General features: G+C 41.8%; 1 protein-coding gene across 1 annotated transcript in view; it reads left to right on the top strand.

Annotated features, from left to right (window-relative positions):
• Positions 1–26,945, top strand: part of DHX8 (DEAH-box helicase 8) — a 42,259-nt gene that overhangs the window by 5,796 nt on the left and 9,518 nt on the right. Inside the window, exons 5-18 of the mRNA XM_007531850.3 lie at positions 205–314; positions 710–1,060; positions 2,429–2,573; positions 2,667–2,870; positions 3,540–3,627; positions 6,079–6,176; positions 9,038–9,185; positions 11,912–12,093; positions 13,426–13,620; positions 14,042–14,227; positions 14,329–14,539; positions 15,295–15,476; positions 18,528–18,668; positions 26,367–26,522. Coding sequence (XP_007531912.1) covers positions 205–314; positions 710–1,060; positions 2,429–2,573; positions 2,667–2,870; positions 3,540–3,627; positions 6,079–6,176; positions 9,038–9,185; positions 11,912–12,093; positions 13,426–13,620; positions 14,042–14,227; positions 14,329–14,539; positions 15,295–15,476; positions 18,528–18,668; positions 26,367–26,522 — 2,397 coding nt within the window. The remainder of the gene's footprint in view (positions 1–204; positions 315–709; positions 1,061–2,428; positions 2,574–2,666; positions 2,871–3,539; positions 3,628–6,078; positions 6,177–9,037; positions 9,186–11,911; positions 12,094–13,425; positions 13,621–14,041; positions 14,228–14,328; positions 14,540–15,294; positions 15,477–18,527; positions 18,669–26,366; positions 26,523–26,945) is intronic.

The following is a 26,945-nucleotide window of genomic DNA, read 5'->3' as shown; positions in this document are numbered from 1 at the left end:
TGCCAAATGTAGAAATGATTCCCGGTAGCTTCTGCTCATTTCTTCTGTCTCTGTCTTGAGTTGTGTTGGAAGTCTTCATCTCCTACTTTCACAGATACAGTCAGTGGTATAGCAGCTATTAGCATTGTGGATGCACCCAACCTACAGATTCTTGAGTGATTTTTTTTTTTCCTTTCCTAACTTTGCTGACCTTTGCCCTTGTAGACCATGCTGGATGAGGATGATGTGAAAGTTGCTGTGGATGTCCTAAAAGAACTGGAGGCCTTAATGCCCAGTGCAGCAGGCCAGGAGAAGCAAAGAGATACTGAGCACAGGTTTGTCTTTAGTGGCTTCCTATCTTTTTTTTTTTTGGAAGTTTAGGACACTGTGATAAGTTGAATTGTAGGGATCAGCCAAACAAAATACTGGGCTCATTGACATAGTCTTATCTAGACTGGCTATGTACCATATTATATCTGCTTTTATTACTCCCTGTCAAGAGAATTTTTGCAGTAAATGCTAAGCTATTCAGTGGGTTGGAATCTAGTTCCAAGCTGGATGTGTTTATGGCTTCGCCCTTTACTGACCTCCAGGGATTTCATGGTTATTGAAATTCTAGTTCATTGAAACACTTACTGGGCACATGTATGACATTGTGCTGGGTGATTGGGAATACAAAGATGAAAGTGGGCTGGTTTCTTTTTCAAACAGGTGTTTATTGATTTGTTAGAGACAGGACAAAGAAGAAGAAGCGGAGTCGGAGCCGAGACAGAGGCAGAGACAGAGAACGAGACCATAATAGAGACCACAAGCGGAGGAGACACAGATCCCGATCCCGATCCCATTCCAGGACTCGAGAGAGGAATAAAGGGAAGTCTAGATACCGGTCCAGGAGCCGAAGTCAGAGTCCCCCCAAAGACAGGAAGGACCGAGACAAGTATGGTGAGAGGAATGTGGACAGATGGCGAGACAAACATGTAGACCGCCCTCCTCCTGAAGAGCCTGCCATCGGGGACATTTACAATGGCAAAGTCACCAGCATCATGCAGTTTGGGTGCTTCGTGCAGCTAGAAGGACTGAGGTAATGGTTGATGGTTCTTCTTTTAACACCAAATGAGCAGAAAAAAAAATTTCTTTGTTACCTATTTTCACATTCTAGGAATCACTGTGTCTAATAGCACTTTAATCAAACAACCATATTAAGTTGTTAGAAATGGACTTTTTTGCAGCCTGGAAGGTGGTATAGAAGGTAAAACATTGGATGCTCAAGCTAAGAGGTTCTAAGTTCTATTGCCTGCATCACATGTGTCAGTCTCTTTGTCTCTCCTGCTGTCTCTCATATTAATAAATCTCATAAAAATAAATTGATATTTTTATTTGAAATGTCACAGAGATGTTTGTTCCAGTCCCTGACTTCAAGAGCTCTGCCCTCCCTTTTTCTGGTTTAGTCAGATGAAAACTTATCTTCCCCAGTTCTCTCCCCAGTGCCTATTCCCTCTTCCTTTCCTTTCCTTTCCTTTCCTTTCCTTTCCTTTCCTTTCCTTTCCTTTCCTTTCCTTTCCTTTCCTTTCCTTTCCTTTCCTTTCCTTTCCTTTCCTTTCCTCCTTCCTTTTTTTTGCCTCCAGGTTTATTGCTGGGACTCTGTGCCTATACTGCAAGTCCACTGCTCCTGGAGGCCATCTTTATTTTGTTGCCCTTGTTATTATTGTTGTTGGATAGGACAGAAAGAGAGAGAGGAGAGGAAGACAGGGAGAGAAAGATAAGGCACCTGTAGACCTGCTTCACTGCTTGTAAAGCGACCCCTCAGCAGGTGGGGAGCTTGGGCTTGAACTCGGTTCCTCGCGCCAATCCTTGCGCTTTGCACCCTTTCTTCCTTTGTTAATGGCCACCAGGGTATCACTGGGGCTCAGTGCCTGCACTACGAATCTAGCTCTCCCAGTGGCCTTTTTTTTCCCTTTTCTTCTCCTTTTCTTCTCCCTTTCCTTTTCTTCTCCCTTTCCTTTTCTTCTCCTTTTCTCTTCTCTTTTTCCCCTATTTTCATTGGACAGGACAGGGGAAGATTGAGAGGGGAGATGGACATAGGGAAAGAGAAAGAGATACCTGTAAACCTGCTTTACTGCCCTGGAAGTGTCCACCCTGCGGGAGGGGAGTGGGGGCTGGAACCTGGGTCCTTACTATGGTAACGTGTGTGCTTAACCAGATATACCATTGGCAGCCCCTCCTGATTTATTTTATTTTATTTAGGTTATTGCTACCAGGGTCATCGCTGGGGCTTGGTGCCTACACTACGAATCCACTGCTCCTATTTGGCTACATTTGTACTTTACTCTTGAGTTTAAGACCATTTTATTTTGTTCACTTCTAATAAGGATTGAATCAGTAGGGGAACTTTATTTTTTAATTTTTTTTTAATTTTTTTATGTTTCATATGTGTCTGACTCTCCCTCAGGAAGCGGTGGGAAGGCCTGGTTCACATCTCTGAACTCCGACGAGAAGGCCGTGTGGCCAACGTGGCTGATGTGGTGAGCAAGGGCCAGAGGGTCAAGGTTAAAGTGCTGTCCTTCACTGGAACCAAGACTAGTCTGAGCATGAAGGTAGGCCAGCTGTCTAACTTATTCTCATACCTGATGGCTAAGGACACATGAAAGGATAATGCAACAGCCAGCCCCTTTGCTTTTGTGACTTAGGATGTGGATCAAGAGACTGGAGAGGATCTAAATCCAAACAGACGACGAAATCTCATTGGGGAAACCAATGAGGAAACCTCAATGAGGAATCCAGACAGACCCACTCACCTCTCCCTCGTCAGTGCTCCTGAAGTAGAGGATGACTCACTGGAACGCAAGCGCCTTACCCGCATCTCTGACCCAGAGAAGTGGGAGATCAAACAGGTTGGAGCCGTTTGCTTTTATGGCCACATAATTATTCAGCACATAGCAGGGTGGTTAGGGCTGTAGGTCTTGGAACATAATGATGGGGTGGGGGGATGCTTCTGACCATTTACTAGCTGTGTGGTCTTGAGCCAAGTTGCTTTACCTCTTTTCCCTCAGTGTGCCATCTATGAAACAGGGTCAGTGGTGGCATTGAGCTAACAGAGGTAAAGGTCTTAGGCTAGTTGTTGCAGGTGGTAAGTGCTATGTAGATGTTCATTCCTGCTTTCATCATTTATCAGTAAAATAACAGAACCATGGTGTATTAGCCAGTGTACAGTTGCAGGGCCATAAAGATGAATGTATCATGATTCCCACTCTCAAGAACGTTGAAGTATTGTAGAAGAAACAGTTAAATACCTATAAAGGTTTATTTACTCCATAAGAAATGTTCCGAGTACTGTGGAAATGAGAAGAATCTAATAACTCTTCCTAGAGATGAGCCCCTTGAGCTCATGCTTTTGGGCATTAGGTTGTCATGATCCCCTAGAATGTGATACAAGATGTTTGAGTTCTTACAGTTCTGACTCAGAGAAGGAGAAATTGGTTGATTTTTTTTTTTTTCTTCTCTTGAAAAAGAAGAGTTTAGTCATAGCATGTTATAAATATTGCCTTCTGTCTTTTGGCTAGATGATTGCTGCCAATGTCCTTTCCAAAGAAGAGTTTCCAGACTTTGATGAAGAGACTGGCATCCTCCCTAAAGTGGATGATGAAGAAGGTAACGGGACACTTGAGTTGGGCAGAATAGTGGATTGGGAAGATAACTGGCAAATTGAGCTATTGGACTTTGTGATTTATTTGTTGTCTAATTTAGGGGTTATGAGTCATTTATTCCTTGAGTCTAGTACTTGTCTCTCGGAACAGGGCCCTTTCTATGATGAAGCTGTAATTTAATTTTTCTGATAAATGTTTATATTTTGTTATCTGTATTGTAATATATCTGTTTATATTTTGTTATCTGTTTGGGGGGTATAAAAATGATAATTGTATTTTGAAGAATAATTGATCTTAAATTAATTAATGTCTTAAAAACCCTGGATCCACTGGGGGCCAGGTGGTAGTGCACCTGGCTAAGTGCTCACATTATAGTGAACAAGGACCCAGTTTCAAGCCCCTGGTCCCCACCTGCAGGGGGAAGCTTTGCGAGTGGTTAAGCAGGGCTGCAAGTGTCTCTGTATCTCTCCCTCTCTGTCTCCTTCTACCCTCTCAGTTTTTCTCTATCCACTAATAAAAAAAAATAAAAATAAAAAAAAAACCTGGACCCATGTAGATTAGCTTAATTGTCCTGCAAACTTTTTAATTTTATTTTCCTTTTTTATTCTGATTTTTTAACGATTTAACATTGTTTCGCAGAATAGACTTCAAAGGCATACCTCCCCCCTATTATTTTGCCACCAGGGTTATCTCTAGGCATGACAAATCTACTATTCTGTTCCCAGTAGCCATTTTTTTCCCTTAATTTTTTTTTTTTCAATTTTGACATGGCAGAGAGAAATTGAGAAGGGGCGGGAGATAGAGATGGAGGGAAACCATTGGAGCACTGCTGGTAAACCCTCCTAGTGCGGGTGGGAACCAGGGGCCTGAGCCTGCATCCTTGTGCATGGTAACGTGTCTGCCCAATTTCTGACCGATTCCTTTTCTTTTTTTTTCTTTTTCTTTTTTTTTTTTGCCTCCAGGGTTATTGCTGAGGCTCAGTGCCTGCGCCATGAATCCACTGCTCCTGGAGGCCATTTTTTTTCCCCTTTTGTTGCCCTTGTTGTAGCCTTGTTGTGGTTATTGTTGTTGTTGATGTCATTTGTTGTTGCATAGGACAGAAAGAAATGGAGAGAGGGGGAGAGAAAAACAGACACCTGCAGACTTGCTTCACCGCCTGTGAAGCCACTCCCCTGCAGGTGGGGAGCCGGGGGCTTGAACCAGGATCCATATGCCGGTCCTTGCGCTTTGTGCCACGTGCGCTTAGCCTGCTGCACTACTGCCCGACCCCCCTCTTTTCTTTCTTTTAAGATGTATTTTATTATATGTGAGGCAGTTTCACATGAGACAAAGAAAGGAGAGAGAAGAAAAGCCAGAACTAGTCTGGTACATGCAGTGTCAGGGATCAGACTAGGAATCTCAGACTTCAAAGTCTAGTGTTCCACCAGATATGATCTGTCCATGCTGCCCATTTCCCTTATTAGTTCTGTTTTGTTGTTAAACTTTATGACTACTACAGTTATGAAATTCATGTTTGTCTTTTAGTGCTTATGTGAAAGACCTTTTCTTTTCCTAAAATACATAGGAAAATAGTTACTAGATAGTAGGAAATGTGCCTGTTCAATGCTACCAGGAAGTCCAAATTAGTTTCCAAAGTTTTTGTGTCAACTTACACTTCAGCCTGAGTGTGAGTTCCTGTTGCTCCACATACTTGCCAACATTTGTTATTATCCAGATTACATTAATTTCTTTTATTGCCAGTCTGTTGTGCATTGAGGTATTCCACAATACAGTTGTATGACAAATGCTGTTTATATCATTAAAACAATTAATTTTGACTGGGGCAATGCTTTGTATGTATAAAACCCTGAGACCCTGGATTCTGTCCCTGGACTCTCCTACCACATCCCAGCCCAGGAAAACAAACAAAACTCATAGTATTTTCTACAAACTTAACTTCTTTTGAAAATAGGTCTAATCAGTTTTTGTCTGGAGCACAAATGCCCTAGTCTGTACTAAGTATTTCATGGGGATAGCTGTTCTTTGGACCTTGGGAGTTTTCTTTGATAAAGATTGTTGGTGGGAGTCAGGCGGTAGCGCAGTGGGTTAAGTGCACGTGGCACAAAGCACAAGTACCGGTGTAAGGATCCTGGTTCAAGCCCCCGACTCCCCACCTGCAGGGCAGTCCCTTCACAAGCGGTGAAGCAGGTCTGCAGGTGTCTCTCTTTCTCTCCCCCTCTCTGTCTTCCCCTCCTCTCTCCATTTCTCTCTGTCCTATCCAACAACGACGACAGTAAGAATAACTACAACCATAAAACAACAAGGGCAACAAAAGGGAATAAATAAATATTTTTTTTAAAAGTGTGCTCTTAAGAAAAAAAAAAGATTGTTGGTAATCCATGATAATCATTTTGGTGAAAATGATAGGTTATTTCTTGTATTTTTTACTAATTCTTCTTTTTTGGGGAATGTTTAGATGAGGATCTTGAGATTGAACTTGTTGAGGAAGAGCCTCCGTTTCTGAGAGGACACACCAAGCAAAGCATGGACATGAGCCCTATTAAAATTGTTAAGGTGAGCAGTGTTGATAGTCTAACCTAGAAAGGGCGAATGAACTTCTTTTCTTAAAGTTACAGTTCATTTTCAGAGTAAGTTATCATATCTGTAAGAATTTAGGGTACAGAAGGTAGTGTTATCTGTTGCTCAAGGTCTAGACTATTTTTATTTTAGAAGGAGATTGTCTTGGCTTTGTGCTTTTGCCATTTTGAATTATCTGCTCTAGTTTCAGGTTTTGGGAGGAAGTGGACATACATGTAAGTACTCAGTCCATCATCTACTCAGTACAAGAGTACCATTGCTGCTTTTGCCGAGGCCTTAGGGCTTAGATTATGATTACTTTGTTGGTTCAAAGATAGTTTTGATGGGTTCATTTGACAGATTGGGGCAATCCCCCACAAGAAAGCCATAGCATTGGGTGTTATAGAGAACAGAGCAGTGAGCAGATTTCATAGAATAATTATGATAAAATTTTATGATTTATTTATTTTTTAATTTTTAAAATATTTATTTTCCCTTTTGTTGCCCTTGTTTTTTATTGTTGTTGTAGTTATTATTGTTGTTGTTATTGATGTCATTGTTAGGTAGGACAGAGAGAAATGGAGAGAGGAGAGGAAGACAAAGAGGGGGAGAGAAAGATAGACACCTGCAGACCTGCTTCACCACCTGCGAAGCGACTTCCCTGCTGGTGGGAAGCTGGGGGCTTGTGCTTCAAGCCACACGTGCTTAACCTGCTGTGCTACTGCCTGACTCCTTATTTGTTTATTTATTTATTATTTGTTATTTTATTTTATCTGATAAGACAGGGAAGTTGAGAGGGGAGAGGGAGGCAGAGAAGGAGAGAGACAGTGAGTCACCTGCAGCCCTGCATCACCACTTACAAAGCTTTCCCCCTGCAGATAAGGACTAGGGACTTGAACCTGGAACCTGGTGCATGGTAACATCAGTTCAACAAAGTGTGCCACTGCTCAGCCCCTTTGATAAAATTTTAGGTATGGAGGGAGCAGGGTGGTGGCGCACCTGGTGAGTGCACATGTTACAATGTGCAAGGACCCACGTTTAAGCCCCTGGTCCCCACCTGCAGGGGGAAAGCTTCACAAGTGGTGAAGCAGGACTGCAGGTGTCTCTCTGTCTCTCTCCCTCTCTATCAGCCCCTTCCCTCTCAATTTCTTGCTGTCTCTATCCAATAAATAAAAACTAAAAAAAAAATGTTTTTTAATCTAAAAAATAAATTTTAGGTATGGAAAAAGGTATCTTAAAGGTCTCCCAGTCCAGCCAAGCTACCCAAATAGTGTTAATAATCCACTATGTGTCCTTCTCCAGTGTTTTCCCCATGTGGTCTTCTCATACCTGCTTGATGACATTGATGATAGAAGTCAAGTGCTATTAAGGAGATGCAGTCCATAGATGGATCTCAGTTCCTCCTTAGTTGGAGCTAAAAACTGTCTTATTGTGGCAGCCACGTTGATCTTAGTTTCAGTTTTTGGGATCTTATAGAAGCGTTGTGGGAGGTGGTACAGTGGAGTTTTGAACTTAAAAACTTGAGGTGTCAGGTCATTCTGACAATGCACATGCCAGAGTGATGCTCTAATTCTCTTTCTCCACTCTTATGTTAATAAATTATTATTTTATTTTTACTGAAGCACTGTTCAGTTCTGGCTTATGGTGGTATAAGGGGATTGAACCTGGGAATTGGAGCCTCAGGCATGAGAGTCTCTTTGCATAACTATTATGCTATCTACTCCCTAGTCAATTTTTTTTTTCCTCCAGGGTTATTGCTGGGCTTGGTGCCTGCACCATGAACCCACCGCTCCTGGAGGCCATTTTTTCCCCCTTTTGTTGCCCTTGTTGTTGTAGCCTCATTGTGGTTATTATTATTACCATTGTTGATGTTGTTCGTTGTTGGATAGGACAGAGAGAAATGGAGAGAGGAGGGAAGACAGAGGGGGAGAGAAAGATAGACACCTGCAGACCCACTTCACTGCTTGTGAAGTGACTCCCCTACAGGGGGGGAACCGGGATCCTTACGCCGGTCCTTGTGCTTTGTGCCACATGCGCTTAACCCACTGTGCCACTGCCTGACCCCCCCTAGTCAATTTTTTTAACAAAAGATAAAGTTAGCATATTTTAGCATTCTCATCTTTGAGCTAAATAAACATTATCAATGCCTTCAGTAATTTATTACTATCCTCATTCATAGTTTCTGAGTATTCCAGTTTACCCTTTTTTTTTCATGTAGCTTGGTATATCATAAAAGCTGTTCTTCCAGGTGGGCCTTGTTTAAAGAATATTTATTTTAGGGAGTCGGTGGTAGCACAGTGGGTTAAGCGCAGGTGGTGCAAAGCACAAGGACCAGAGTAAGGATCTCCGTTAGAGCCCCTGGCTCCCCACCTGCAGGGGAGTCACTTCACAGGCAGTGAAGCAGGTCTGCAGGTGTCTATCTTTCTCTCCCCCTCTCTGTCTTCCCCTCCTCTCTCCATTTCTCTCTGTCCTATCCAACAATGAGGAAATCAATAACAACAACAATAGTAACTACAACAATTAAACAACAAGGGCAACAAAAGGGAATAAATAAATATTTTAAAAATATTTTAATGGATGGGAGTGAGGGAGGAAGGTAGAGAGAGGAAGAGAGATACAGAGAGAAAGACACACAAAGACAAGACTACTGCTCAGCTCTTGCTGATGGTAGTGTTGGGGATAGAATCTGGGATCTAGGAGCCTTAGGTGTAAAAGTCATTTGCATAGCCATTATGTTACCTCCCCCAGCCCAGGGCCTCATTTTTTGTATTCATATGGGTTAAACATCTACAATTTACTTCCTGAATATTTAATTCTTGTTGCAATCCCATTTCTACTGTTTCCTTTGTTTGCTTTAGAACCCCGATGGCTCCCTCTCACAAGCAGCAATGATGCAGAGTGCTTTGGCCAAAGAAAGGAGAGAACTCAAGCAGGCCCAGCGGGAAGCTGAGATGGATTCTATTCCCATGGGACTCAACAAACACTGGGTTGATCCTCTGCCTGATGGTAGGCTTGTGTGAGGGAGGTGGTAATGTGTGTGGATCTTAGAAAGAAAAAAAAAATCTGAACCTTTAAGTACATAAGGAGGTGGTGTTGCCAAAACATGCTTTGGATTTACCTTGGCTTGGTGACTGCTTTTACCCTTTAGTTTGAGCATTTTATCTTTTAAAGATTTATTTTATGAGAGAAAGTGAGGGGGGGAGGGGGAGGGCTTTCATATTTGGTGAGGGTACTGAACCAGGCCCTCTCACATACAAGGAATTGTTTTTGAGTTTTACCTGGGTATTTTGTTTGTTTGTTCTTGTTTTTTGGATGTAGACAGAGAAACTGAGAAGGGAGGGGGAGGCAGAGGAGGGGAGGGGGAAAGAGAGAGAGACCTGCAGCTCTACTTTACCACCACTTGTGAAGCTTGCCCCCTATAGGTGAGGACGAGGGGCTTGAACCTGGGTCCTTGAGCACTGTAGTGTGTACACTTAACCAGGTACATCACCACTCTTTTTTTTTTTTTATTCTATGTCTTTATTGAGGGATTAATAGTTGACAGTAAATACAGTAGGTTGTTCATGCATAACTTTTCCCAGTTTTCCACATAACAATACAACTCCCATTAGGTCCTCTGTCATCATGTTCCAGGACCTGAAGCCTTCCCCTGCCCATCCACCCCAGAGACTTACTTTAGTGCAATACACCAACTCCATTCCAAGTTCTGCTTTGTATTTTCTCTTCTGATCCTGTTTTTCAACTTCTGTCTGTGAGAGAAGGATTATTAATCCTTCTGTTTCTGACTTAGCTCACTTAACATGATTCCTTCAAGCTCCATCCAAGATGGGCTAAAAATAGTAAAATCACAATTTTTAACAGCTGAGTAGTATTCCATTGTGTATATGTACCACTACTTGCTCAACCACTCATCTGTTGTTGGACACCTGGGTTGCTTCCAGGTTTTGGCATTAAAAATTGTGCTGCTGGGAGTCAGGTGGTAGCACAGCGGTTAAGTACATGTGGTACAAAGTGCAAGGACTGATATAAGGATCCCGGTTCGAGCCCCCGGTTCCCCACCCGCAGGGGAGTCACTTCACAGGCAGTGAAGCAGATCTGCAAGTGTCTATCTTTCTCTCCCCCTCTCTGTCTTCCCCTCCTCTCTCCATTTCTCTCTGTCCTATCCAACGACGACAACATCAGTAACAACAGCAACAATAAAAACAATAAGGTCAACAAAAGGGAAAATAATAAGTATAGTAAAAAAAATAAAATAAGAAAAAAATTGTGTTGCTATGAACATAGATATATACAAGTCTTTTTGGATGGGTGTGTTTGGTTCCTTGGGGTATATCCCCGGGAGAAGAATTGTAGGGTCATAGGGTAGGTCCATTTCTGAGAGTTCTCCAGACTGCTCTCCACAAGGGTTGGATCAATTTACATTCCCACCTGCAGTGTAGGAGGGTTCCTTTTTCCCCACAACCTCTCCAGCATTTGTTGCTGCTATCTCTTCTGGTGTATGACATTCTCACAGGAGTGAAATGGTATCTCATTGTTGTCTTTATTTGTATTTCTCTGACAATCAATGACTTGGAGCATTTTTTCATGTTTGTCGGCCTTTTTGATATCTTCTATGGTGAATATTCTGTTCATGTCCTCTCCCAGTTTTTGGATGGAGTCTTTTTTTTTTTTTTTTCTCCATCAGGATTATTACTGGGGCCTGGTGCACTGATGGGTACTGGGTCCTCATGCATGGTAATGTGTGTTGTACTGGGTGAGCGACCACCGCGCCCCCCCCCCCCCTTAGATGTTTTATTCTAAAATGAAAGCAGCCTTAGTCACATCAGTAGTCTGGCTGACTTTTTATTCTGAATTACTTAACTTTTTTTTTTAATTATAAAGCTAATACAATTTTGAAATTTGTCTTCTTCATATGAACCGTTGTAAATTTTAGCTTCTAGATACAGTCATAAATACTTATTTCTATTAGGCAACTGTAGAAATAGTTAAGAACTAGACATGATCACTGCTCTGTGAGGCTTCCAGCTTAGTGAGGAAGATGGATATTAATAAAATAATTACCAAATACCTAGTTAAATAATGAAGGGTGCAGTGTAGTATAGCTGGCTATGTTGAGTCACTTCACTAGGAAAGTTGGAGCCCAGTGAATGGGCCTTAGTCGGTCACAGAGGTATGAGGTATGGACTGGGGACTGTGTTTGTGGCTGAGGAAGAGCCTGTGGTGGGAAGGAAGACTTAAGAGGTATGTGTGGCTGGAGCGCAGGGCAGCAGGTCTAATGGTGGGGCATGTGGTTTACAGACCAGGACTTCGTGGGTAATAGGCATTGGGAATCAGTTCTAAGTGTACTGGGAAATGTTGAAGTTCTAAGCAGAGGGAGTGGCATGATCAGAATTGCATTTCCAAAGGATGTTGTTGCAGAATAGATTGGACTGGAATTGGTGGAGCACAAGACTTGCTAGTATGAAACCCTGGGTTTGATTGATCCCTGGCACCACATGCTAGAGAGATGCTCTTATTTTCTCTCTCATAAAATAAATGCTTTATTTAAAGAGTGGGCACACTGAGATGAATTAGGAGGCTTTTATAATAGTTCAGACGATAAAGGATGGTAATTTGAGAATGGAGGTAGCAGCTAGGAGAGAGGTATCTGAGAAATATGACTTGTTGAATGTGCAGAAGGGGGCAGTGAGGTAACTTGAGCGCAATACTAACTTTCCTATTTTCCTTCCTAGCGGAAGGCAGGCAAATTGCTGCCAACATGAGAGGTATTGGGATGATGCCCAATGACATTCCTGAGTGGAAGAAGCATGCCTTTGGGGGCAACAAAGCTTCTTATGGAAAAAAGACCCAGATGTCAATCATTGAGCAGAGAGAGAGCTTGCCTATCTATAAGCTGAAGGAACAGCTGGTCCAGGTAAGAAACCCATTGTATGATGTATCAGTGTTTATATGTGTAAGTGTGAATGTTTCTCTAAAACATTTTGAAATTGAAATTAGCTTGACAGGTGTGTGCGTATTTGAAGTAACTTTTCCAAAAGGAGTACAAAGAAGCAGAACATTTGGTCTTGTACTGCATACGCCGAAGTACTGCTCTCATTTCTGTTTGTCTTTGTGTTTCATGAGATAAATAAACTTTAAAAAAGAATAAAAATATTTTTAAAAAACTGTGTCAGTGGGAGTTCAGCGGTAGCGCAGTGGGTTAAGCGCACATGGCATGAAGTGCAAGGACCGGAGTAAGGATCCCGGTTCGAGCTCCCAGCTCTCCACCTGCAGGGGAGTCGCTTCACAGGTGGTGGGTGAAGCTGGACTGCAGGTGTCTTTCTCTCCCCCTCTCTGTCTTCCTCTCCTCTCTCCATTTCTCTCTGTCCTATCTAATGACGACATCAATAACAACAAAAATAACAATAACAATAAAATTTAAAAAATTTAAAAAAACTGTGTCAGTTAGAAAAAGAATACTCATATATATAAAGTGATATGTGTGCATGTAGTGTGTGTTTTACTGGGGATTGAACTCAGGGTCTCACATATGAAGCATGTACTCTACTATTTTGGTCCCTAAAGCTTTCAGTTCTCTACACGTAGTTAACATAAGAAAAACATCATCACCCATAGCAAATGAACATGTAAAGCCTACTTATTGTGCGCCACCTCCCCCCCCCGTTAGTGTTAAAATGAGTATTAATTATTTTACTGCAGAGTAATGTGTGGCAAGTTTTTAAATTTATTTTTTTATTGGGGGATTAATGTTTTACAGTTGACAGTAAAATATAATAGTTTGTACACGTATAACATTTCCCAGTTTTCCACATAACAGTTCAACCCTCACTAGATCCTCTGCCATCATGTTCCAGGACCTGAATCCTTCCCCTACCCACTCATCCCAGAGACTTTTACTTTAGCGCAATACACCAACTCTATTCCAAGTTTTGCTTAGTGTTTTCTCTTCTGATCTTGTTTTTCAACTTCTGCCTGTGAGTAAGATCATCCCATATTCATCCTTCTGTTTCTGAGTTATTTTATTTAACATGATTTCTTCAAGCTCCATCACGATGGGCTGAAAACGGTGAGGTCGCCATTTTAAATAGCTGAGTAGTACACAGCTTGCTTAGCCACTCATCTGTTGTTGGACATCTGGGTTGCTTCCAGGTTTTGGCTATGAACATAGGTATACACAGTCTTCTTGGATGGTTGTGTTTGGATGTGTGGCAAGTTTTAATGACTATTTACATATTATTACTTGAAGGCTGTCCATGACAATCAAATCCTGATTGTTATTGGAGAGACGGGGTCTGGAAAGACAACTCAGATCACTCAGTACCTGGCAGAGGCGGGCTATACTTCTAGAGGCAAGATTGGATGTACCCAGCCTAGAAGAGTGGCAGCCATGTCGGTGGCTAAAAGAGTGTCAGAAGAGTTTGGCTGTTGCCTAGGACAAGAGGTAAGTGGGTTATGAAACTGCTTTGGAAATGCCAGAAGAAAAGTATAAAGGCCCAGATTCTCTGTCTTAAGATGGGACTAGTATAACATTTTTTCAGCTTTCTCCTGAGGGAGCAGTATTTTCTTTATCATTATTGATCTCTTAGGGGTCAGGTCCAAGGCAGATTTTACGACGAGGAAATCATTGTATGACTTGTTCAAATTCTTTTTTTTGAATCAGGTTTTAGTGATTTGCCATTGATTTCCAATGTTGTAAAACCATAGGAATGTAGCACCATACCTCTCTGTAAGAGTCAGTGCACCCATAACCAAAGCAAATGCTTACCTGTTATTTCAGGTAACAGCATGAACTGAAATCTGGTGCCTGTTGGTTGTGAAAAGGAAGTTTGTGTCTACAGTTTTCAGTTTTTGTTCTGTTCTAGGTGGGCTACACTATTCGATTTGAGGACTGCACCAGCCCTGAGACAGTCATCAAGTACATGACAGATGGGATGCTGCTCCGAGAATGCCTGATTGACCCAGACCTCACTCAGTATGCAATTATTATGTTGGACGAGGCACACGAGAGAACAATTCACACTGATGTGCTCTTTGGGTTGTTGAAAAAGGTAACAGGGTTTTCTTTGGTCACTCTTCTGCCTATTTGGGTTTGTGTACCTGCACTTTTTGGGGAAGTCCTTTTTAAGTAAGCCACTTCCTTTCATTTTAGACAGTTCAGAAACGGCAGGACATGAAACTGATTGTTACCTCAGCCACGTTGGATGCAGTTAAATTTTCTCAGTACTTCTATGAAGCTCCTATCTTCACTATTCCGGGTCGGACATATCCAGTGGAAATATTGTACACAAAGGAACCAGAGACAGATTATCTGGATGCCAGTTTGATCACCGTCATGCAGATCCATTTAACAGAACCACCAGGTAGGGGGACAAAGTTGTGGTTTTTTTTTTTTTTCTTCTTTTCTTAGAATAGTGTCCTGATGAAGTACCTTTTTTGCTCATCTTTTAAGTGTTGGTTGTCCTGTGCTCTTAGGCTTGCATGTAAATGATGGTATGGAGGACTTGAATGTACCTGCTTAAATGTAGACACAAATTAAGAGGAAATAAGCAGGGGGTTAGTGCAGTGGCGCACCTGGTTGAGCACACATGTGACAGTACACAAGGATCCAGGTTCGAGCCCCTGGTCCCCACCTGCAGGGGGAAAGCTTTGCGAGTGGTGAAACAGTGTTGCAGGTGTCTGTCTCTCTCTGTCACCCCTATCCTTTCAATTTCTGACTATCTCTATCCAATAAATATAGTAAAAAAAAAAATTAAATAAACTAACAATTAAAAAACATTGGGCTGGGGAGATAGTATAATAGTAAAAAAAATTAAATAAAGAAACTAACAGAATTAAAAAACATTAGTTGGGCTGGGGAGATAGTATAATGGTTATACAAAAAGACTTTCATGCCTAAAGCATCAAAGGTCCCAGGTTCAATCGCAGTACCACCATAAGCCAGAGCTGAGCAGTGCTCTGGTAAAGAGATCAACAATAGCAGATAGCTGAAGACCTTGATTTATTAGAGGTCAGAACGTGAGTGTGCTTTACAGTCATTGGGAGTTATTTTAGGTCACCATGGCCTTTCCATAGCACATACACAGGAAATCAGTGAATACTCCTGTTTTCTTCCCAGGTGATATCCTGGTATTTCTTACTGGTCAAGAAGAGATCGATACTGCTTGCGAGATTCTATACGAACGAATGAAATCCCTTGGACCTGATGTTCCAGAGTTGATCATCCTCCCAGTGTACTCTGCTCTTCCCAGTGAGATGCAGACCAGAATCTTTGACCCAGCACCCCCTGGCAGTAGAAAGGTAATGCTGGGCAGAAATGTCACTTCTGTGTGCTCTGAAATCATGTGGTGATAAGTAGTTTTGACCCAAATAGGGATTCTGTAAGGGTGAATGCCTTATTTGTTATATTTTAGAGAATAGTCTAACCAGTTTCTTAAAGAATAAGGGTCTTATTTATGGGTCTGAGAAAGAACTCAGTGGATGGGAGTGCCATGACACTAGGGGACACCCTGGTACTGTGGTGTTTTTTCTTTTATCTCTGTGAGTGAAAAAGTAGGCCAGAAACAATGAATCTGTGTATGTATGGCTGTGTGTGTGTCTTAAAACAATGAATCTGTGTATGTATGTCTGTGTGTGTGTGTTTTAAAAAAATGAATCTGTATGTATGGCTGTGTGTGTGTGTGTGTGTGTATGTCTTATGACCTCTGCTCCTTTTCATCATTTGCTCAATATTTTTGAGCAGGCTTTGGGGGCTGCAGTCTAAGGATTGGCCTTAACCTCTTTTGCTCCATTGGGGCACCTATTGGAAGCAAGACATCAAATATACAGTGCTGCTAGTACTCTGGATACCTAGAGGGAGAGTCCTTATCCAGTAACCACAGAGGAAGTTAGGATACAAGTTAGTCCTCAGGAACACATGGGGGGATAGCATAATGGTTATGCTAACAGACTTTCATGCCTGAGTCTCTGAAGTCTCAGCTTCAATTCCCCATACCACCATAAACCAGAGCTGATCAGTTCTCTGGTTTAAAAAAAAGACAGGGCAACTAGCATAATGGTTATGCAAAAAAGAAAAAAAAAGTGGCCCAGGAGGTGGCACAGTGGATAAAGCATTGAACTCTCAAGCATGAGGTCCTGTGGTCAGTCCCTGGCAGCATATGTACCAGAATGCTGTCTGGTTCTTTCTCTATTTTTCTAATAAATAAGTAAAATCTTTTTTTTTTTTTTTTTTTTTTTTAAGAAAAAGAAGTTTACCTTTAAAAAAAAAATGAGAGCACTCATTCTTTTTGTCACTAGAAGTCTTATGCGCTATCCATTGTGCCACAGAGCCACCCTGAGGGCACACACATTGAGTAGACAGAACAGCCTGTAGGTGAGAGTGTGGCCATTCAGGGAGCTGCATAGTAACTGCCACTCGTGCCTGAGACAATGGAAAAGGAGACAAATTAGTTCTTTAAATAACATATTTATTGAAATACCATTTTCATATCACTAAGCTTCCTTAAAGCATTCAACTTGTTGGCTTTTAACATATTCACTGAACTGTAAACATTATTGTTATTGATGATTAATCTGTCACTATAGTTTTCAGAATAATTTCACCATCCTCTAAAAAAATCCTGCATGTTTTAACAGTCATCTCCCCATTTACCTCTCTGCTCAATTTCTGGAAACCACTAATCTCCTTCTTGTCTCTATGGATTTGCCTATTCTGGATATTTCACATAAATGGGATAGTTGGGGCCAGAAGATAATGCTCCAAATCCAGGGCACATCTTACCATGCACAAAGCCCTGAGTTCAAGCTCTGGAACCACATGGGAGCACTAGGCACTGGAGGAAACTCCATGTGCTTCAGTGTCTCTTCCTTTCTGTTTCTCTTTGTCTCTGGGGGAAAAAAGGTTGACGTGGGGCCAGTGGAATTGTGTATTACTGTGGCTCAGTGTTGCTATCAGTCAACTAACTGTATGTTGTCTTTGGTGACTGATATTTCATTTAGCATATTTTCAAGGTTCAGCCATGTAGCATGTACAAGTACTACATTTCTTTTTATTTTTATTGCTGAAGAATATTCCCTTTTAGTATATGTTTCTATCCAGACTGGATCTATACAACACTTTTATACCACATTTTTTAATCCAATTTTATCATAATTTAATGGACATCTGGTTGTTTCCACATTTTAGCAATTATGACTAAAGCTGTGATGAACAATTATTTACAAGGTTTTGTATAGACATGTTTCCATTTCCCTTGAGTATATATCTAGGAATAGAAGACAGGTGGACTCAAAGAATGGACTAGACATAGGGGTGCCTGAAGGTGTAGGGGAGAAGGGCTGGTGCGGGGAGTTCTGGCTTGGGCAGCTGGATAGAAGATAGTGTTAAAGAGAGAAACATAGAAGAAGAGGATTTGGTAAGGGGTATGTGGTGGCACAGCTGGCAGAGAGCATACATTCTAATGTGCAAGGTCCAGGGTTGAAGCCCCTAGTCCCCATCTGCACGGGTGAAGTGTCACGAGTGGTGAATCAGTGTTGCAGGTGTTTTACTTTCTCTGTTTCTCCTTCTCACAATGTCTGTCTGCCCAACTTAAAAAAAAGGGGGGGAGCAGGTTTTTTGGGGAGAAGATGGTGATTCTTCCTCTTTTCTACTTTTGATGGTTGGACTTTTTTCTAAGCAGGGCTTCTGCGCCTCTGTGGCAGGCATCTGCTTTGTGCACAGTTGGTAAGATATGAGGTGTCGTGGTACCTCGTAGCAATGAGTTTTCTAGGCATTTGTGTTTTCACTAGGTGAACCTCTGGGTAGAATGGTGGCAGTGCCTAGCTGAGACCAATAATCTTCTAGATCTTATATATTGCCGCATACACACAAACTGAAATTCCTTTGTTGCCTTGTGCTTTATTTTATAATCAGAAAAAATATATATATATATATATATCTTGTTCCACATACATAAACAGTTGTCCTCCTGGGAGAGGAAAAGTCTCGCTTTGCACGGGCACCTGTGTTGGCAGGAACTGTCTGCTTTCCCAGGACACTAGAAAATCAAACTTGTAGTAATCAGCGCTGGGTCTAGAAAATGACATGTGTGGCTATCATGCCAAGTGATGCGGCTTCAGTTGGCCTCGGCTCTTCCCTATTCCACTTCCTTCTCAAGCACCAACCCTCCCCGACCTAGGCCTTATGATAACAGCACCTCCTTTTAAGGAAAACCAGAGACTAAGAACTATCAGATGGTCTATGGAGGGAGAGAACCACACTCCCTTAGGGATGTGTTTGAGTTCAAAAGTTCCAGTTCACACCTTAGGGCTGAATCTGAGAAGCTGAACCTACTGTGCTCCTCTTGTCTGCAGGTTGTTATTGCCACCAACATTGCAGAGACATCGTTGACCATTGATGGCATCTACTATGTGGTGGACCCTGGATTTGTGAAGCAGAAAGTTTACAATTCCAAGACAGGAATCGATCAGCTGGTGGTGACTCCTATTTCTCAGGTGTGGCAGCATCTACTAGTGGCTTTCCTGAAAACCATGGCTAGGGTTCTTTTGAAGTTTTTTTTAAAAGATTTATTTTATCTGTTACATGTGAATAAGAGAGTGGAGTGTTTCACATGACAGGGAGAAGTACCCAGAGCATATGTGGTGTCAGGGATAGAACCAGGAACCTTAGGCATGCAGGCTCCACCTGTTGAGCTATTCCCCAGACCACAACAACTAAGTTTTTTTTTTTAATATCTTTGTATTTTTAACATTATTATTATTATTATTATGCCTCCAGGGTTATCGCTGGGACTCGGTGCCTGCACTACGAATCCACTGTTCCTGGAGGCTGTTTTTTCCATTTTGTTGCTGTTACTGTTGTTACTGTTATAGTTGTTTTTGCTGCTGCTGTTGTTGGATAGGACAGAGAGAAATCGAGAGAGGAGGGGGAGAGAAAGACAGACACCTGCAGACCTGCTTCACCATTTGTGAAGTGAGCCCCCTGCAGGTGGGAAGCCGGGGACTCAAACCAGGGTCTTTCCACTGGTCCTTGTGCTTTGCGCCATGTGTGGTTAGACCCACTCTGCTACCACCCAGCACTTGAACTTTATTATTTTTTAAGATAATTTTTTTTTTTGCCTTATTGTTGGGGTTCGGTGCCTGCACCACGAATCCATTGCTCCTGGAGGCTATTTTTCCCCCTTTTGTTGCCCTTGTTGTTTTATTTTTGTGGTTACTATTGTTGTTGTTGCTGTCATTGTTGGATAGGACAGAGAAATCGAGAGAGCAGGGGAAGACGGGGAGAGAAAGATAGACACCTGTAGAACTCTTGTGAAGCGACCCCCCTGCAGGTGGAGAGCCAGGGGCTCCAACCGGGATCCTTATGCCAGTCCTTGTGCTTTGGGCCATGTGCGCTTAACCCACTGTGCTACCACCTGACCCCCTTTTTAAAGATACTTTTAAGATATTGGGCATTTTTGTAAGATAAGGGAGATCTTGTGCTTGAATTTATAAGTTTTGATCCTAGCATCTTGGATTATCTAAGTGGTAAGAATACATTTAAAAAAAATAATTTATTTATTTATTAATGAGAAAGATAGGAGAGAGAGAAAGAATCAGACATCACTCTGGTACATGTGCTGCTGGGGATTGAACTCAGGACCTCATGCTTGAGCTTGAGAGTCCGATGCTTTATCTACTGCGCCACCTCCTGGACCACAAGAACACATAGATATCTAGCAATAATTCAGGAGGTGATTTTTTTCTTTAACAGATCTAGAGCCTTCAGATGTGTATTTTCATGCCTTTAGTCTGCTTTTTCACTCAAATAAACAAAGCATGAGAGAGACAGAGGGCGAGATACAAGTATCAGCTTTTTTTCCCAGTACTATAGCATCTCTTATGCTGGGAATCAAACCTGGGCCATGTTCATTGTAGGCATGTGCCTTACCTGGTGAGCTGTCTCTCTGACCCTAATTCTGTTGTTTAAATCATATTTGAAAATAATAGCTTAGTCATTCATTTAGAGGTTTTCTTTATCATTTTCTCTTTTCCTTCTCTTTTTTAATCAGGGCACTGCTCACCTCTAATATATGGTGGTGCAGGGGGTTGAACCTGATACTTCAGTGCCTCAGGCATAATGACAGTATTTTACAAAGCCATTTACTATCTCCCTAGCCCCTTATTTAATTTTATTTGTCCCGCTGGGCATTTGCACCCATGTAGCTTTACTGCTTCCAGCAAGCACTATGTTTTTTTTCCTTTCAGTCTCAGAAGGGGGGAGGGGGAGAGCAGGAAAGATACCACAGCTCCAATCCAGTGCTCATGATGCTTCCTCAGTGTGTGATGCTCGTAAATGGGGCAAAGGGCTTGAATCCAGCTCCTTGTGCATAATAAAGTCTTTGCTCTGTCTTCTGGCCCCAGAACATCTATTATTATTATTATTATTATTATTATTATTATTATTATTATTATTACTGCTATTATTATGATTTTATTTTTTTGTGGAGCCAGAGATTGAACTCAGGGTCTCACATATACATTATATCTCTGAGCCACTTTCCCAGCCTAATCGTTTATTCTATTTTCTTTTAAAAAATATATTTATTTATTTATTTTCCCTTTTGTTCCCCTTGTTTTTTATTGTTGTAGTTATTGTTGTTATTGATGTCGTCGTTGTTACATAGGACAGAGAGAAATGGAAAGATGGGGGGAAGAAGGGGGGAGAGAGACACCTGCAGACCTGCTCACCGCCTGTGAAGGGACTCACTCCCCTGCAGGTGGGGACCCAGGGGCTCAAACTGGGATCTTTATGCAGGTCCTTGTGCTTTGCACCACGTGCACTTTTGTGCCACGTGCTTGCACTTTTGCACATGTGTGCTCCACCTGCAGGGAGATAGTACCATCAGTTGTAGCAGACTCTTATGCCTGAGGTACCAGAAATCTCAGATTTGGCCCTTGGCACCACTGTAAGTCAGAGCTGAGCAGTGCTGTGGTTAAAAAAGAAAGTTCAGGGAGTCTGGTGGTAGCACAGTGGGATAAGCGCACATGGCGCGAAGTGCAAGGACCGGGTAAGGATCCCGGTTTGAGCCCCTGACTCCCCACCTGCAGGAGAGTCACTTCACAAAGGGTTAAGCAGGTCTACAGGTGTCTTTTTCTCCTCCTCTCTGTCTTCCCCTCCTCTCTCCATTTCTGTCTGTCCTATCCAACAATAAGAAAATTATTAATTTTTTTTTTTTAAAGAAAGTTCATCTCTTTAGCCTCACAGTTCTAGAAAAGTTAGAAATGACTGATCACATAGCTGAAGGTAATGGAAAAGAATGTTCACTGAGGGGAGTTGGGTGGTAGCACAGCGGGTTAAGCGCATGTGACCCAAAGCACAAGGACTGGCGTAAGGACCCTGGCTCCCCACTTGCAGGGGAGTCGCTTCACAGGCGGTGAAGCAGGTCTGCAGGTGTCTATCTTTCTCTCCCCCTGTCTGTCTCCCTCCCCCTCCATTTCTCTCTGTTCTGTCCAACAACGACGACATCAGTAACAACAACAATAAAACAAGGGCAACAAAAGAGAATATATAAATACACAAATATTTTTTAAAAAAAGAATGTTCACTGAAGCATTGTTTATATTAGTGGCAACCTGAAAAAATTCTAAATGAGCTCCAAAAAGGAAGTAGCTTAATAAAATATAGTATATTCATGCCATAGCATGTTGTGTAGTGTTAGCATGGAGGTGTGCATCTATATTTAATGGTGTAAGCATATAACTGGTTTATTATTTGAAAAGGATGAGTACAAAATAGTATGAGTAATATAATCTAAATTTTATTTAAAAATGGATGATGTACAGTATATGTGGTAATAAACTTAAAACAATTAAAAAAATTACTAGAGGGAAAGATATGAGAAGATTAGAACACCATTCAATTTTGGCATTGAATGAATCACCAAGATTGAGCATGGGACCTCATGCTTACAGACCCTGTGTTCTCCCACCGAGATATCTCTCCAACTTTTTCTTTATTCTTTAATAGACATTTTTTAAGATTTTATTTACTGGGGGTGAGCGGTGGCATATCTGATTGAGTGGATATGTTACTATGTACAAGGTCCCAGGTTCAAGTCTCCAGTCTCCACCCGCAGGAGAAAAGCTTCATGAATGGTGTAGTCTGTCTGTCTCCCCTTTCCCTCTCAATTTCTCTCTGTCTTTAGCCAGTAAATATAAAATATTTTTAAATAATTTTAAATAATTTTATTTATTAATGAGAGAAATAGGAGGAGGGAGATAGAGAACCAGAGCATCATGCTGGTGCATGCACTGCCAGGGATCAAACTCAGTGACCTCATGCTTGAGAGTCCATGCCTTACCCACTGTGCCCCCTTCTGCACCTCGTACTTTAGTTATTTGATTACAGTCATGTATTTCCTAATCTTTCGGGGCAGGGAGCAACAACAACAACAACCTCTAAAGTGGCTGGTGAAATAACTCACTTGGATAGTGTGCTGATTTGCTCTGTGTGTGACCCAGGTTTGAGCCTAGTCCCTACTGCATGAAAGGAAGTTTTGGTGTTGTCTTTTTTACTTTCTCTTTACCTCTCTGCCCATATCTAAAACAAAAAACTATTTTTATTTTGAAACGTAGGTGATCATAGATACTTTGAGGGTACTTAATACTGTCCTAAGCATTTCACATCCGTTGGGATTCCCTCCAGTCCTTTGTGGTAGATATTGTTATAATCTTCATTTTACAGATGAGGATGCTGAGACATGGGGGGATTAAGTAACTTGCCTAAGGTCATACGCACGCACGTGCGCGCGCACACACACAGACACACACACACACTGACAGAGGCAAGATTTGTTCTCTGTACCACTTCTGTGAGTAGTGTGTGCAATTCACAGTGATGGAGAAATTAGTTCTTGTCCTTCTCCTTGATTTGGAGGGAGACATTTATAAAATGCCTTAGAGTTCTCTACAGTGTAGAATTGTTGCCTGGCTTTGTATGGTTAGTAACCTATCATAATCCATCCTTTGGTTTGGATCTGGCATAGCAGTTTGTAAGCCCTATAAAATTTTATTTATTTTATTGAGAGAGAAAGAATGAGAACTAGACTATCTTGAGTAGTATATGCTGTGCTGGAGATTGAATTTAGGACTTCATGCATGACAGTTCTATGCTCTACTCCTGAGCTCTCCCTCTCTGGTCACAAATAGAAACTTAAGGGTTTTTTTAATTATTATTTATGTCGCATGAGTTATATGTATGTATGTATGTATGTATGTATATGTACATGTGTGTGGTTAGAGAAGGGGAGCAAGACGGGTTCACTTGAGGGACACAGAAAGAGAAGCCAGAGCCTCACTCTGATGCATGTAGTACTGGGGCTCAAACCTGGATCCTCAGGCTTACAGATCCTGAGCTCCAGCCGAACCATTTTCCTGGCCACTAATATTAACTTTAATTTTTTTTTTTGCTTCTAGTAGTTAATTTTCCTTGCTATTAAACTGTTTCATGTTTAATATAGACTAGTTGATAAAGCCAGTAGAACTCATCTAAAAGTCTACCAGTTAATATTGTAAGATTCTTTCTTTCTTTCTTTCTTTTTAAGACAAAATGAATATTATATTGTCTGTAACTTGTTTGCTTTTTACCTGTGTGAGTGAATAGGGTCTCAAACTTGGTGTTTGTTCATGGCAAGGCAGCCATGCTAGCAGGTGAGCTATCTTGCTGGCCTCTCAAACCTGATTTTTTAAAAATAATTTTTTATTAGTGATTTCATAATAATTGACAAGACTGTGGTATAAGAGGGTTACAGTTCCCACCACCAGAGTTCTGTATCCCTTCCCCTCCATTGGAAGTTTCCCTATTTATCACTCTGGGAGTATGGACAAAAGATCTTTATGGAGTGCGGAAGGTGGGAGGCCTACTGTAATTGCTTCTCTGGTGGACATGGGCATTGACAGGTCGATCCATACCCCCAACCTGTTTCTATCTTTCCCTAGTAGGGTAAGGCTCTGGGGAGGTGGGGTTCCAGGACACATTGGTGAGGTTGTCTGTCCAGGGAAGTCAGGTTGGCATCATGCTAGCATCTGGAACCTGGTGGCTGAAAAACAGTAAGATATAAAGCAGAACAATTTGTTTAATAGTCAGGAACCTAAAGGTAAGAAGAGTATAGCAGATGAAATTTGGGGTCTTCATGTTGGAAGGAGCTAGGAATTCTATTTTAGGTATATTCCAAGGGGCCCATGACTTCACTAATTTTTGACTGAGCCCAACAGCTCACATGCAGGAGGACCAATGGCATCGTCTGGGGAGATGGTGTCAGAGTTGGAAATAGGACTAGAAAGCTGAATCAGGGCAGAGAGAAATCCCCAAATTTGGGGAAAGCATATAAATACCATTAACTGTAAACTCCATTGATCTGCTCTCAGGCCCATGTCTATTCATATTTAACACACGAGTCTGAGTAACCTCTGCATCCCTGTCAGTCTGAGCTCACATTCCATGGTCACAGCTCGGCACATTCTAGGCTGCACTCATTTCAGGATCAGCCTTCCTCCAGTGGCAGAGTATATTGGCCCCGTCTCCCTTCGGAGAGTGGGGCAATTTTCTACCACTGTTGTTCTACATTGAGGGCAAAGTCCTGCAGAGGCCCAAGAGAGTTTATGATGATGTTCCTGATGAAGATAACCAGTGATGGTGGAGAGAAGTATCTTTTAGAGGTTTAGGCTCATCATATCTTTATGGGAATTCAAAGATTCCCTGACTATGGCCCCGGATAATGGTGTGGCTTGGTAGTGACCAAAAGGGCCATCACTAAAGTGTGCCGGTCTCTTACCCTTATCCAGCTTTTATAGTCCTTCCTTTATCTGACACAGTTGGACTTAGAGTAATTGAGGTAAGTGAAATAGGGAGTAGGTGAAGAGAGGATATCTAGGTCTAAGTAGAAAATATTTAATTAAGTACTTTATGGTGTCTCTCTCCCCCCCTTTTGTTGCCCTTGTTGTTTTATTGTTGTTGTGGTTATTATTGTTATTGATGTCATTGTTGTTGGATAGGACAGAGAGAAATGGAGAGAGGAGGGGAAAACAGAGAGGAGGAGAGAAAGATAGACACCTGCAGACCTGCTTCACTGCCTGTGAGGCGACCCCCCCTGCAGGTAGGACTGGGGGCTCAAACCGTGCCCATCCTTGCGCTTTGCGCCATGTGTGCTTAACCCACTGTGCTACCGCCCGACCCTCCTATGGTGTCTTTTTTAGGTCTTTCTGTTTGCTTGCTGCACTTATTGAGTCACTGTATGCTATTTTGCACTTTTACTTTAAAGTATATGTTTTCCTCCAGCTTATGGATACATGTGCACATTTGCTCAAACCTGGTTTTTAAAATGACTGTAGAGTGGCCAGGAGTCAGCTTACCCACCATAGCACACACACTTTTCTGTGTGTGAAGACCTGGGTTTGAACCCCTAGTACCACATGGGAGCATATGCACAGTACTAAGGAGAGACTTCATGAATGGTGGAATGATATAGTGGTGTCTCTCCCTTCTTTTACTCTCTCTCCTTCCCTTTATCTCTTTCTACATGAAACTTAGAGGGAAAAAACTGTAAAAGTCTACCAGGAACTGTGGAATCATGTAGCTCTGAGGCCCTGGTGGCAAAAAGTGGTTGCACAGTGGGAAGGTGACTGAGTGGAGCAGTAGAAGGTTGGGCTAGCACATGTGAGGCCCAAGGTTTGATCCCCAACACTGCAGATACTGAAGCAATGTTCCCCCTTTTCTGAACCTTTCTTTCTCACCCTTTTTTGAAACTAATAAATTTTTAAAGTTTAAAGTGGATACAAATTATCACTGGTATAATTAACATAATTTATTTAGTTCACTTATATTTTTTATTTTATCTGTTGGGGTGGTATTTTGTCACCTTTTATGCTTTCTCTTGTATGTTGTGCCACACTATTTTGAAGGTTTATTTCTCTGGCTTTTACAGTACTCCTTGCTTTGCTTTTATTTGCTTCAAACAAACTTTGCTGAAATGCTGAATATTTGAAAGGTGATAAGAGCTTTGATAGCCTTGGAAATGGTCCTAAAGGAAATGAAATAAAAACATTTCTGGAATTGCTGATTGCTGAGTGCGCCCCTTTTAACAGATTTCCTGAGTAAAGCTGTTAAGCAACGTTTAACAAATGTGTTACTTTTATATGCCTACTCTCTTCTAGGCTCAGGCAAAGCAGCGAGCTGGCAGAGCTGGGAGAACAGGCCCTGGGAAGTGCTACAGGCTGTACACAGAACGTGCCTACCGAGATGAAATGCTGACCACCAATGTGCCAGAAATTCAGAGAACCAACTTAGCTAGCACAGTGCTCTCACTTAAGGTAGAAATCACTCTCTTGTTAGAATGGGTTGGTGGAACAATTCAATTCTATGGCCTTAGTAGATGAGTCTCGGTTTTATGAACCTTTTTAATACTTTAGGAACTTCATGGAACCAGTCCCTTTTAGTGGAATGCAAATGGCTGTAATAACAGCCACTGCACCACAAGTCTGGGCTCAAGTTGGTGTGTCTGCTGTGAACACACATTTTTTTTTTAAACCATAATAATCAGCAGTGTATTTCATTGTAAGAGATTTTCAGTTAGAAGTATTTTATAAAAGGAAATGGGAAAAATCTAATCAGTGCCAAACTGTGGATAAATCAACTTCCCTCAACCCTTTTAAGTTCCAGATCCAATTCTCTTCTTTCAGAATGGAAGCAAATCTCCCTGTCCAAAAACTCTTCAAGGGAGCTATCAGTATAGG

This window comes from Erinaceus europaeus, chromosome 12, assembly GCF_950295315.1.
Source record: "Erinaceus europaeus chromosome 12, mEriEur2.1, whole genome shotgun sequence".
Lineage (NCBI taxonomy): Eukaryota > Metazoa > Chordata > Mammalia > Eulipotyphla > Erinaceidae > Erinaceus > Erinaceus europaeus.
Note: the sequence above shows the minus strand (reverse complement) of the source record. Positions and strands in the feature narration are given on the sequence as shown.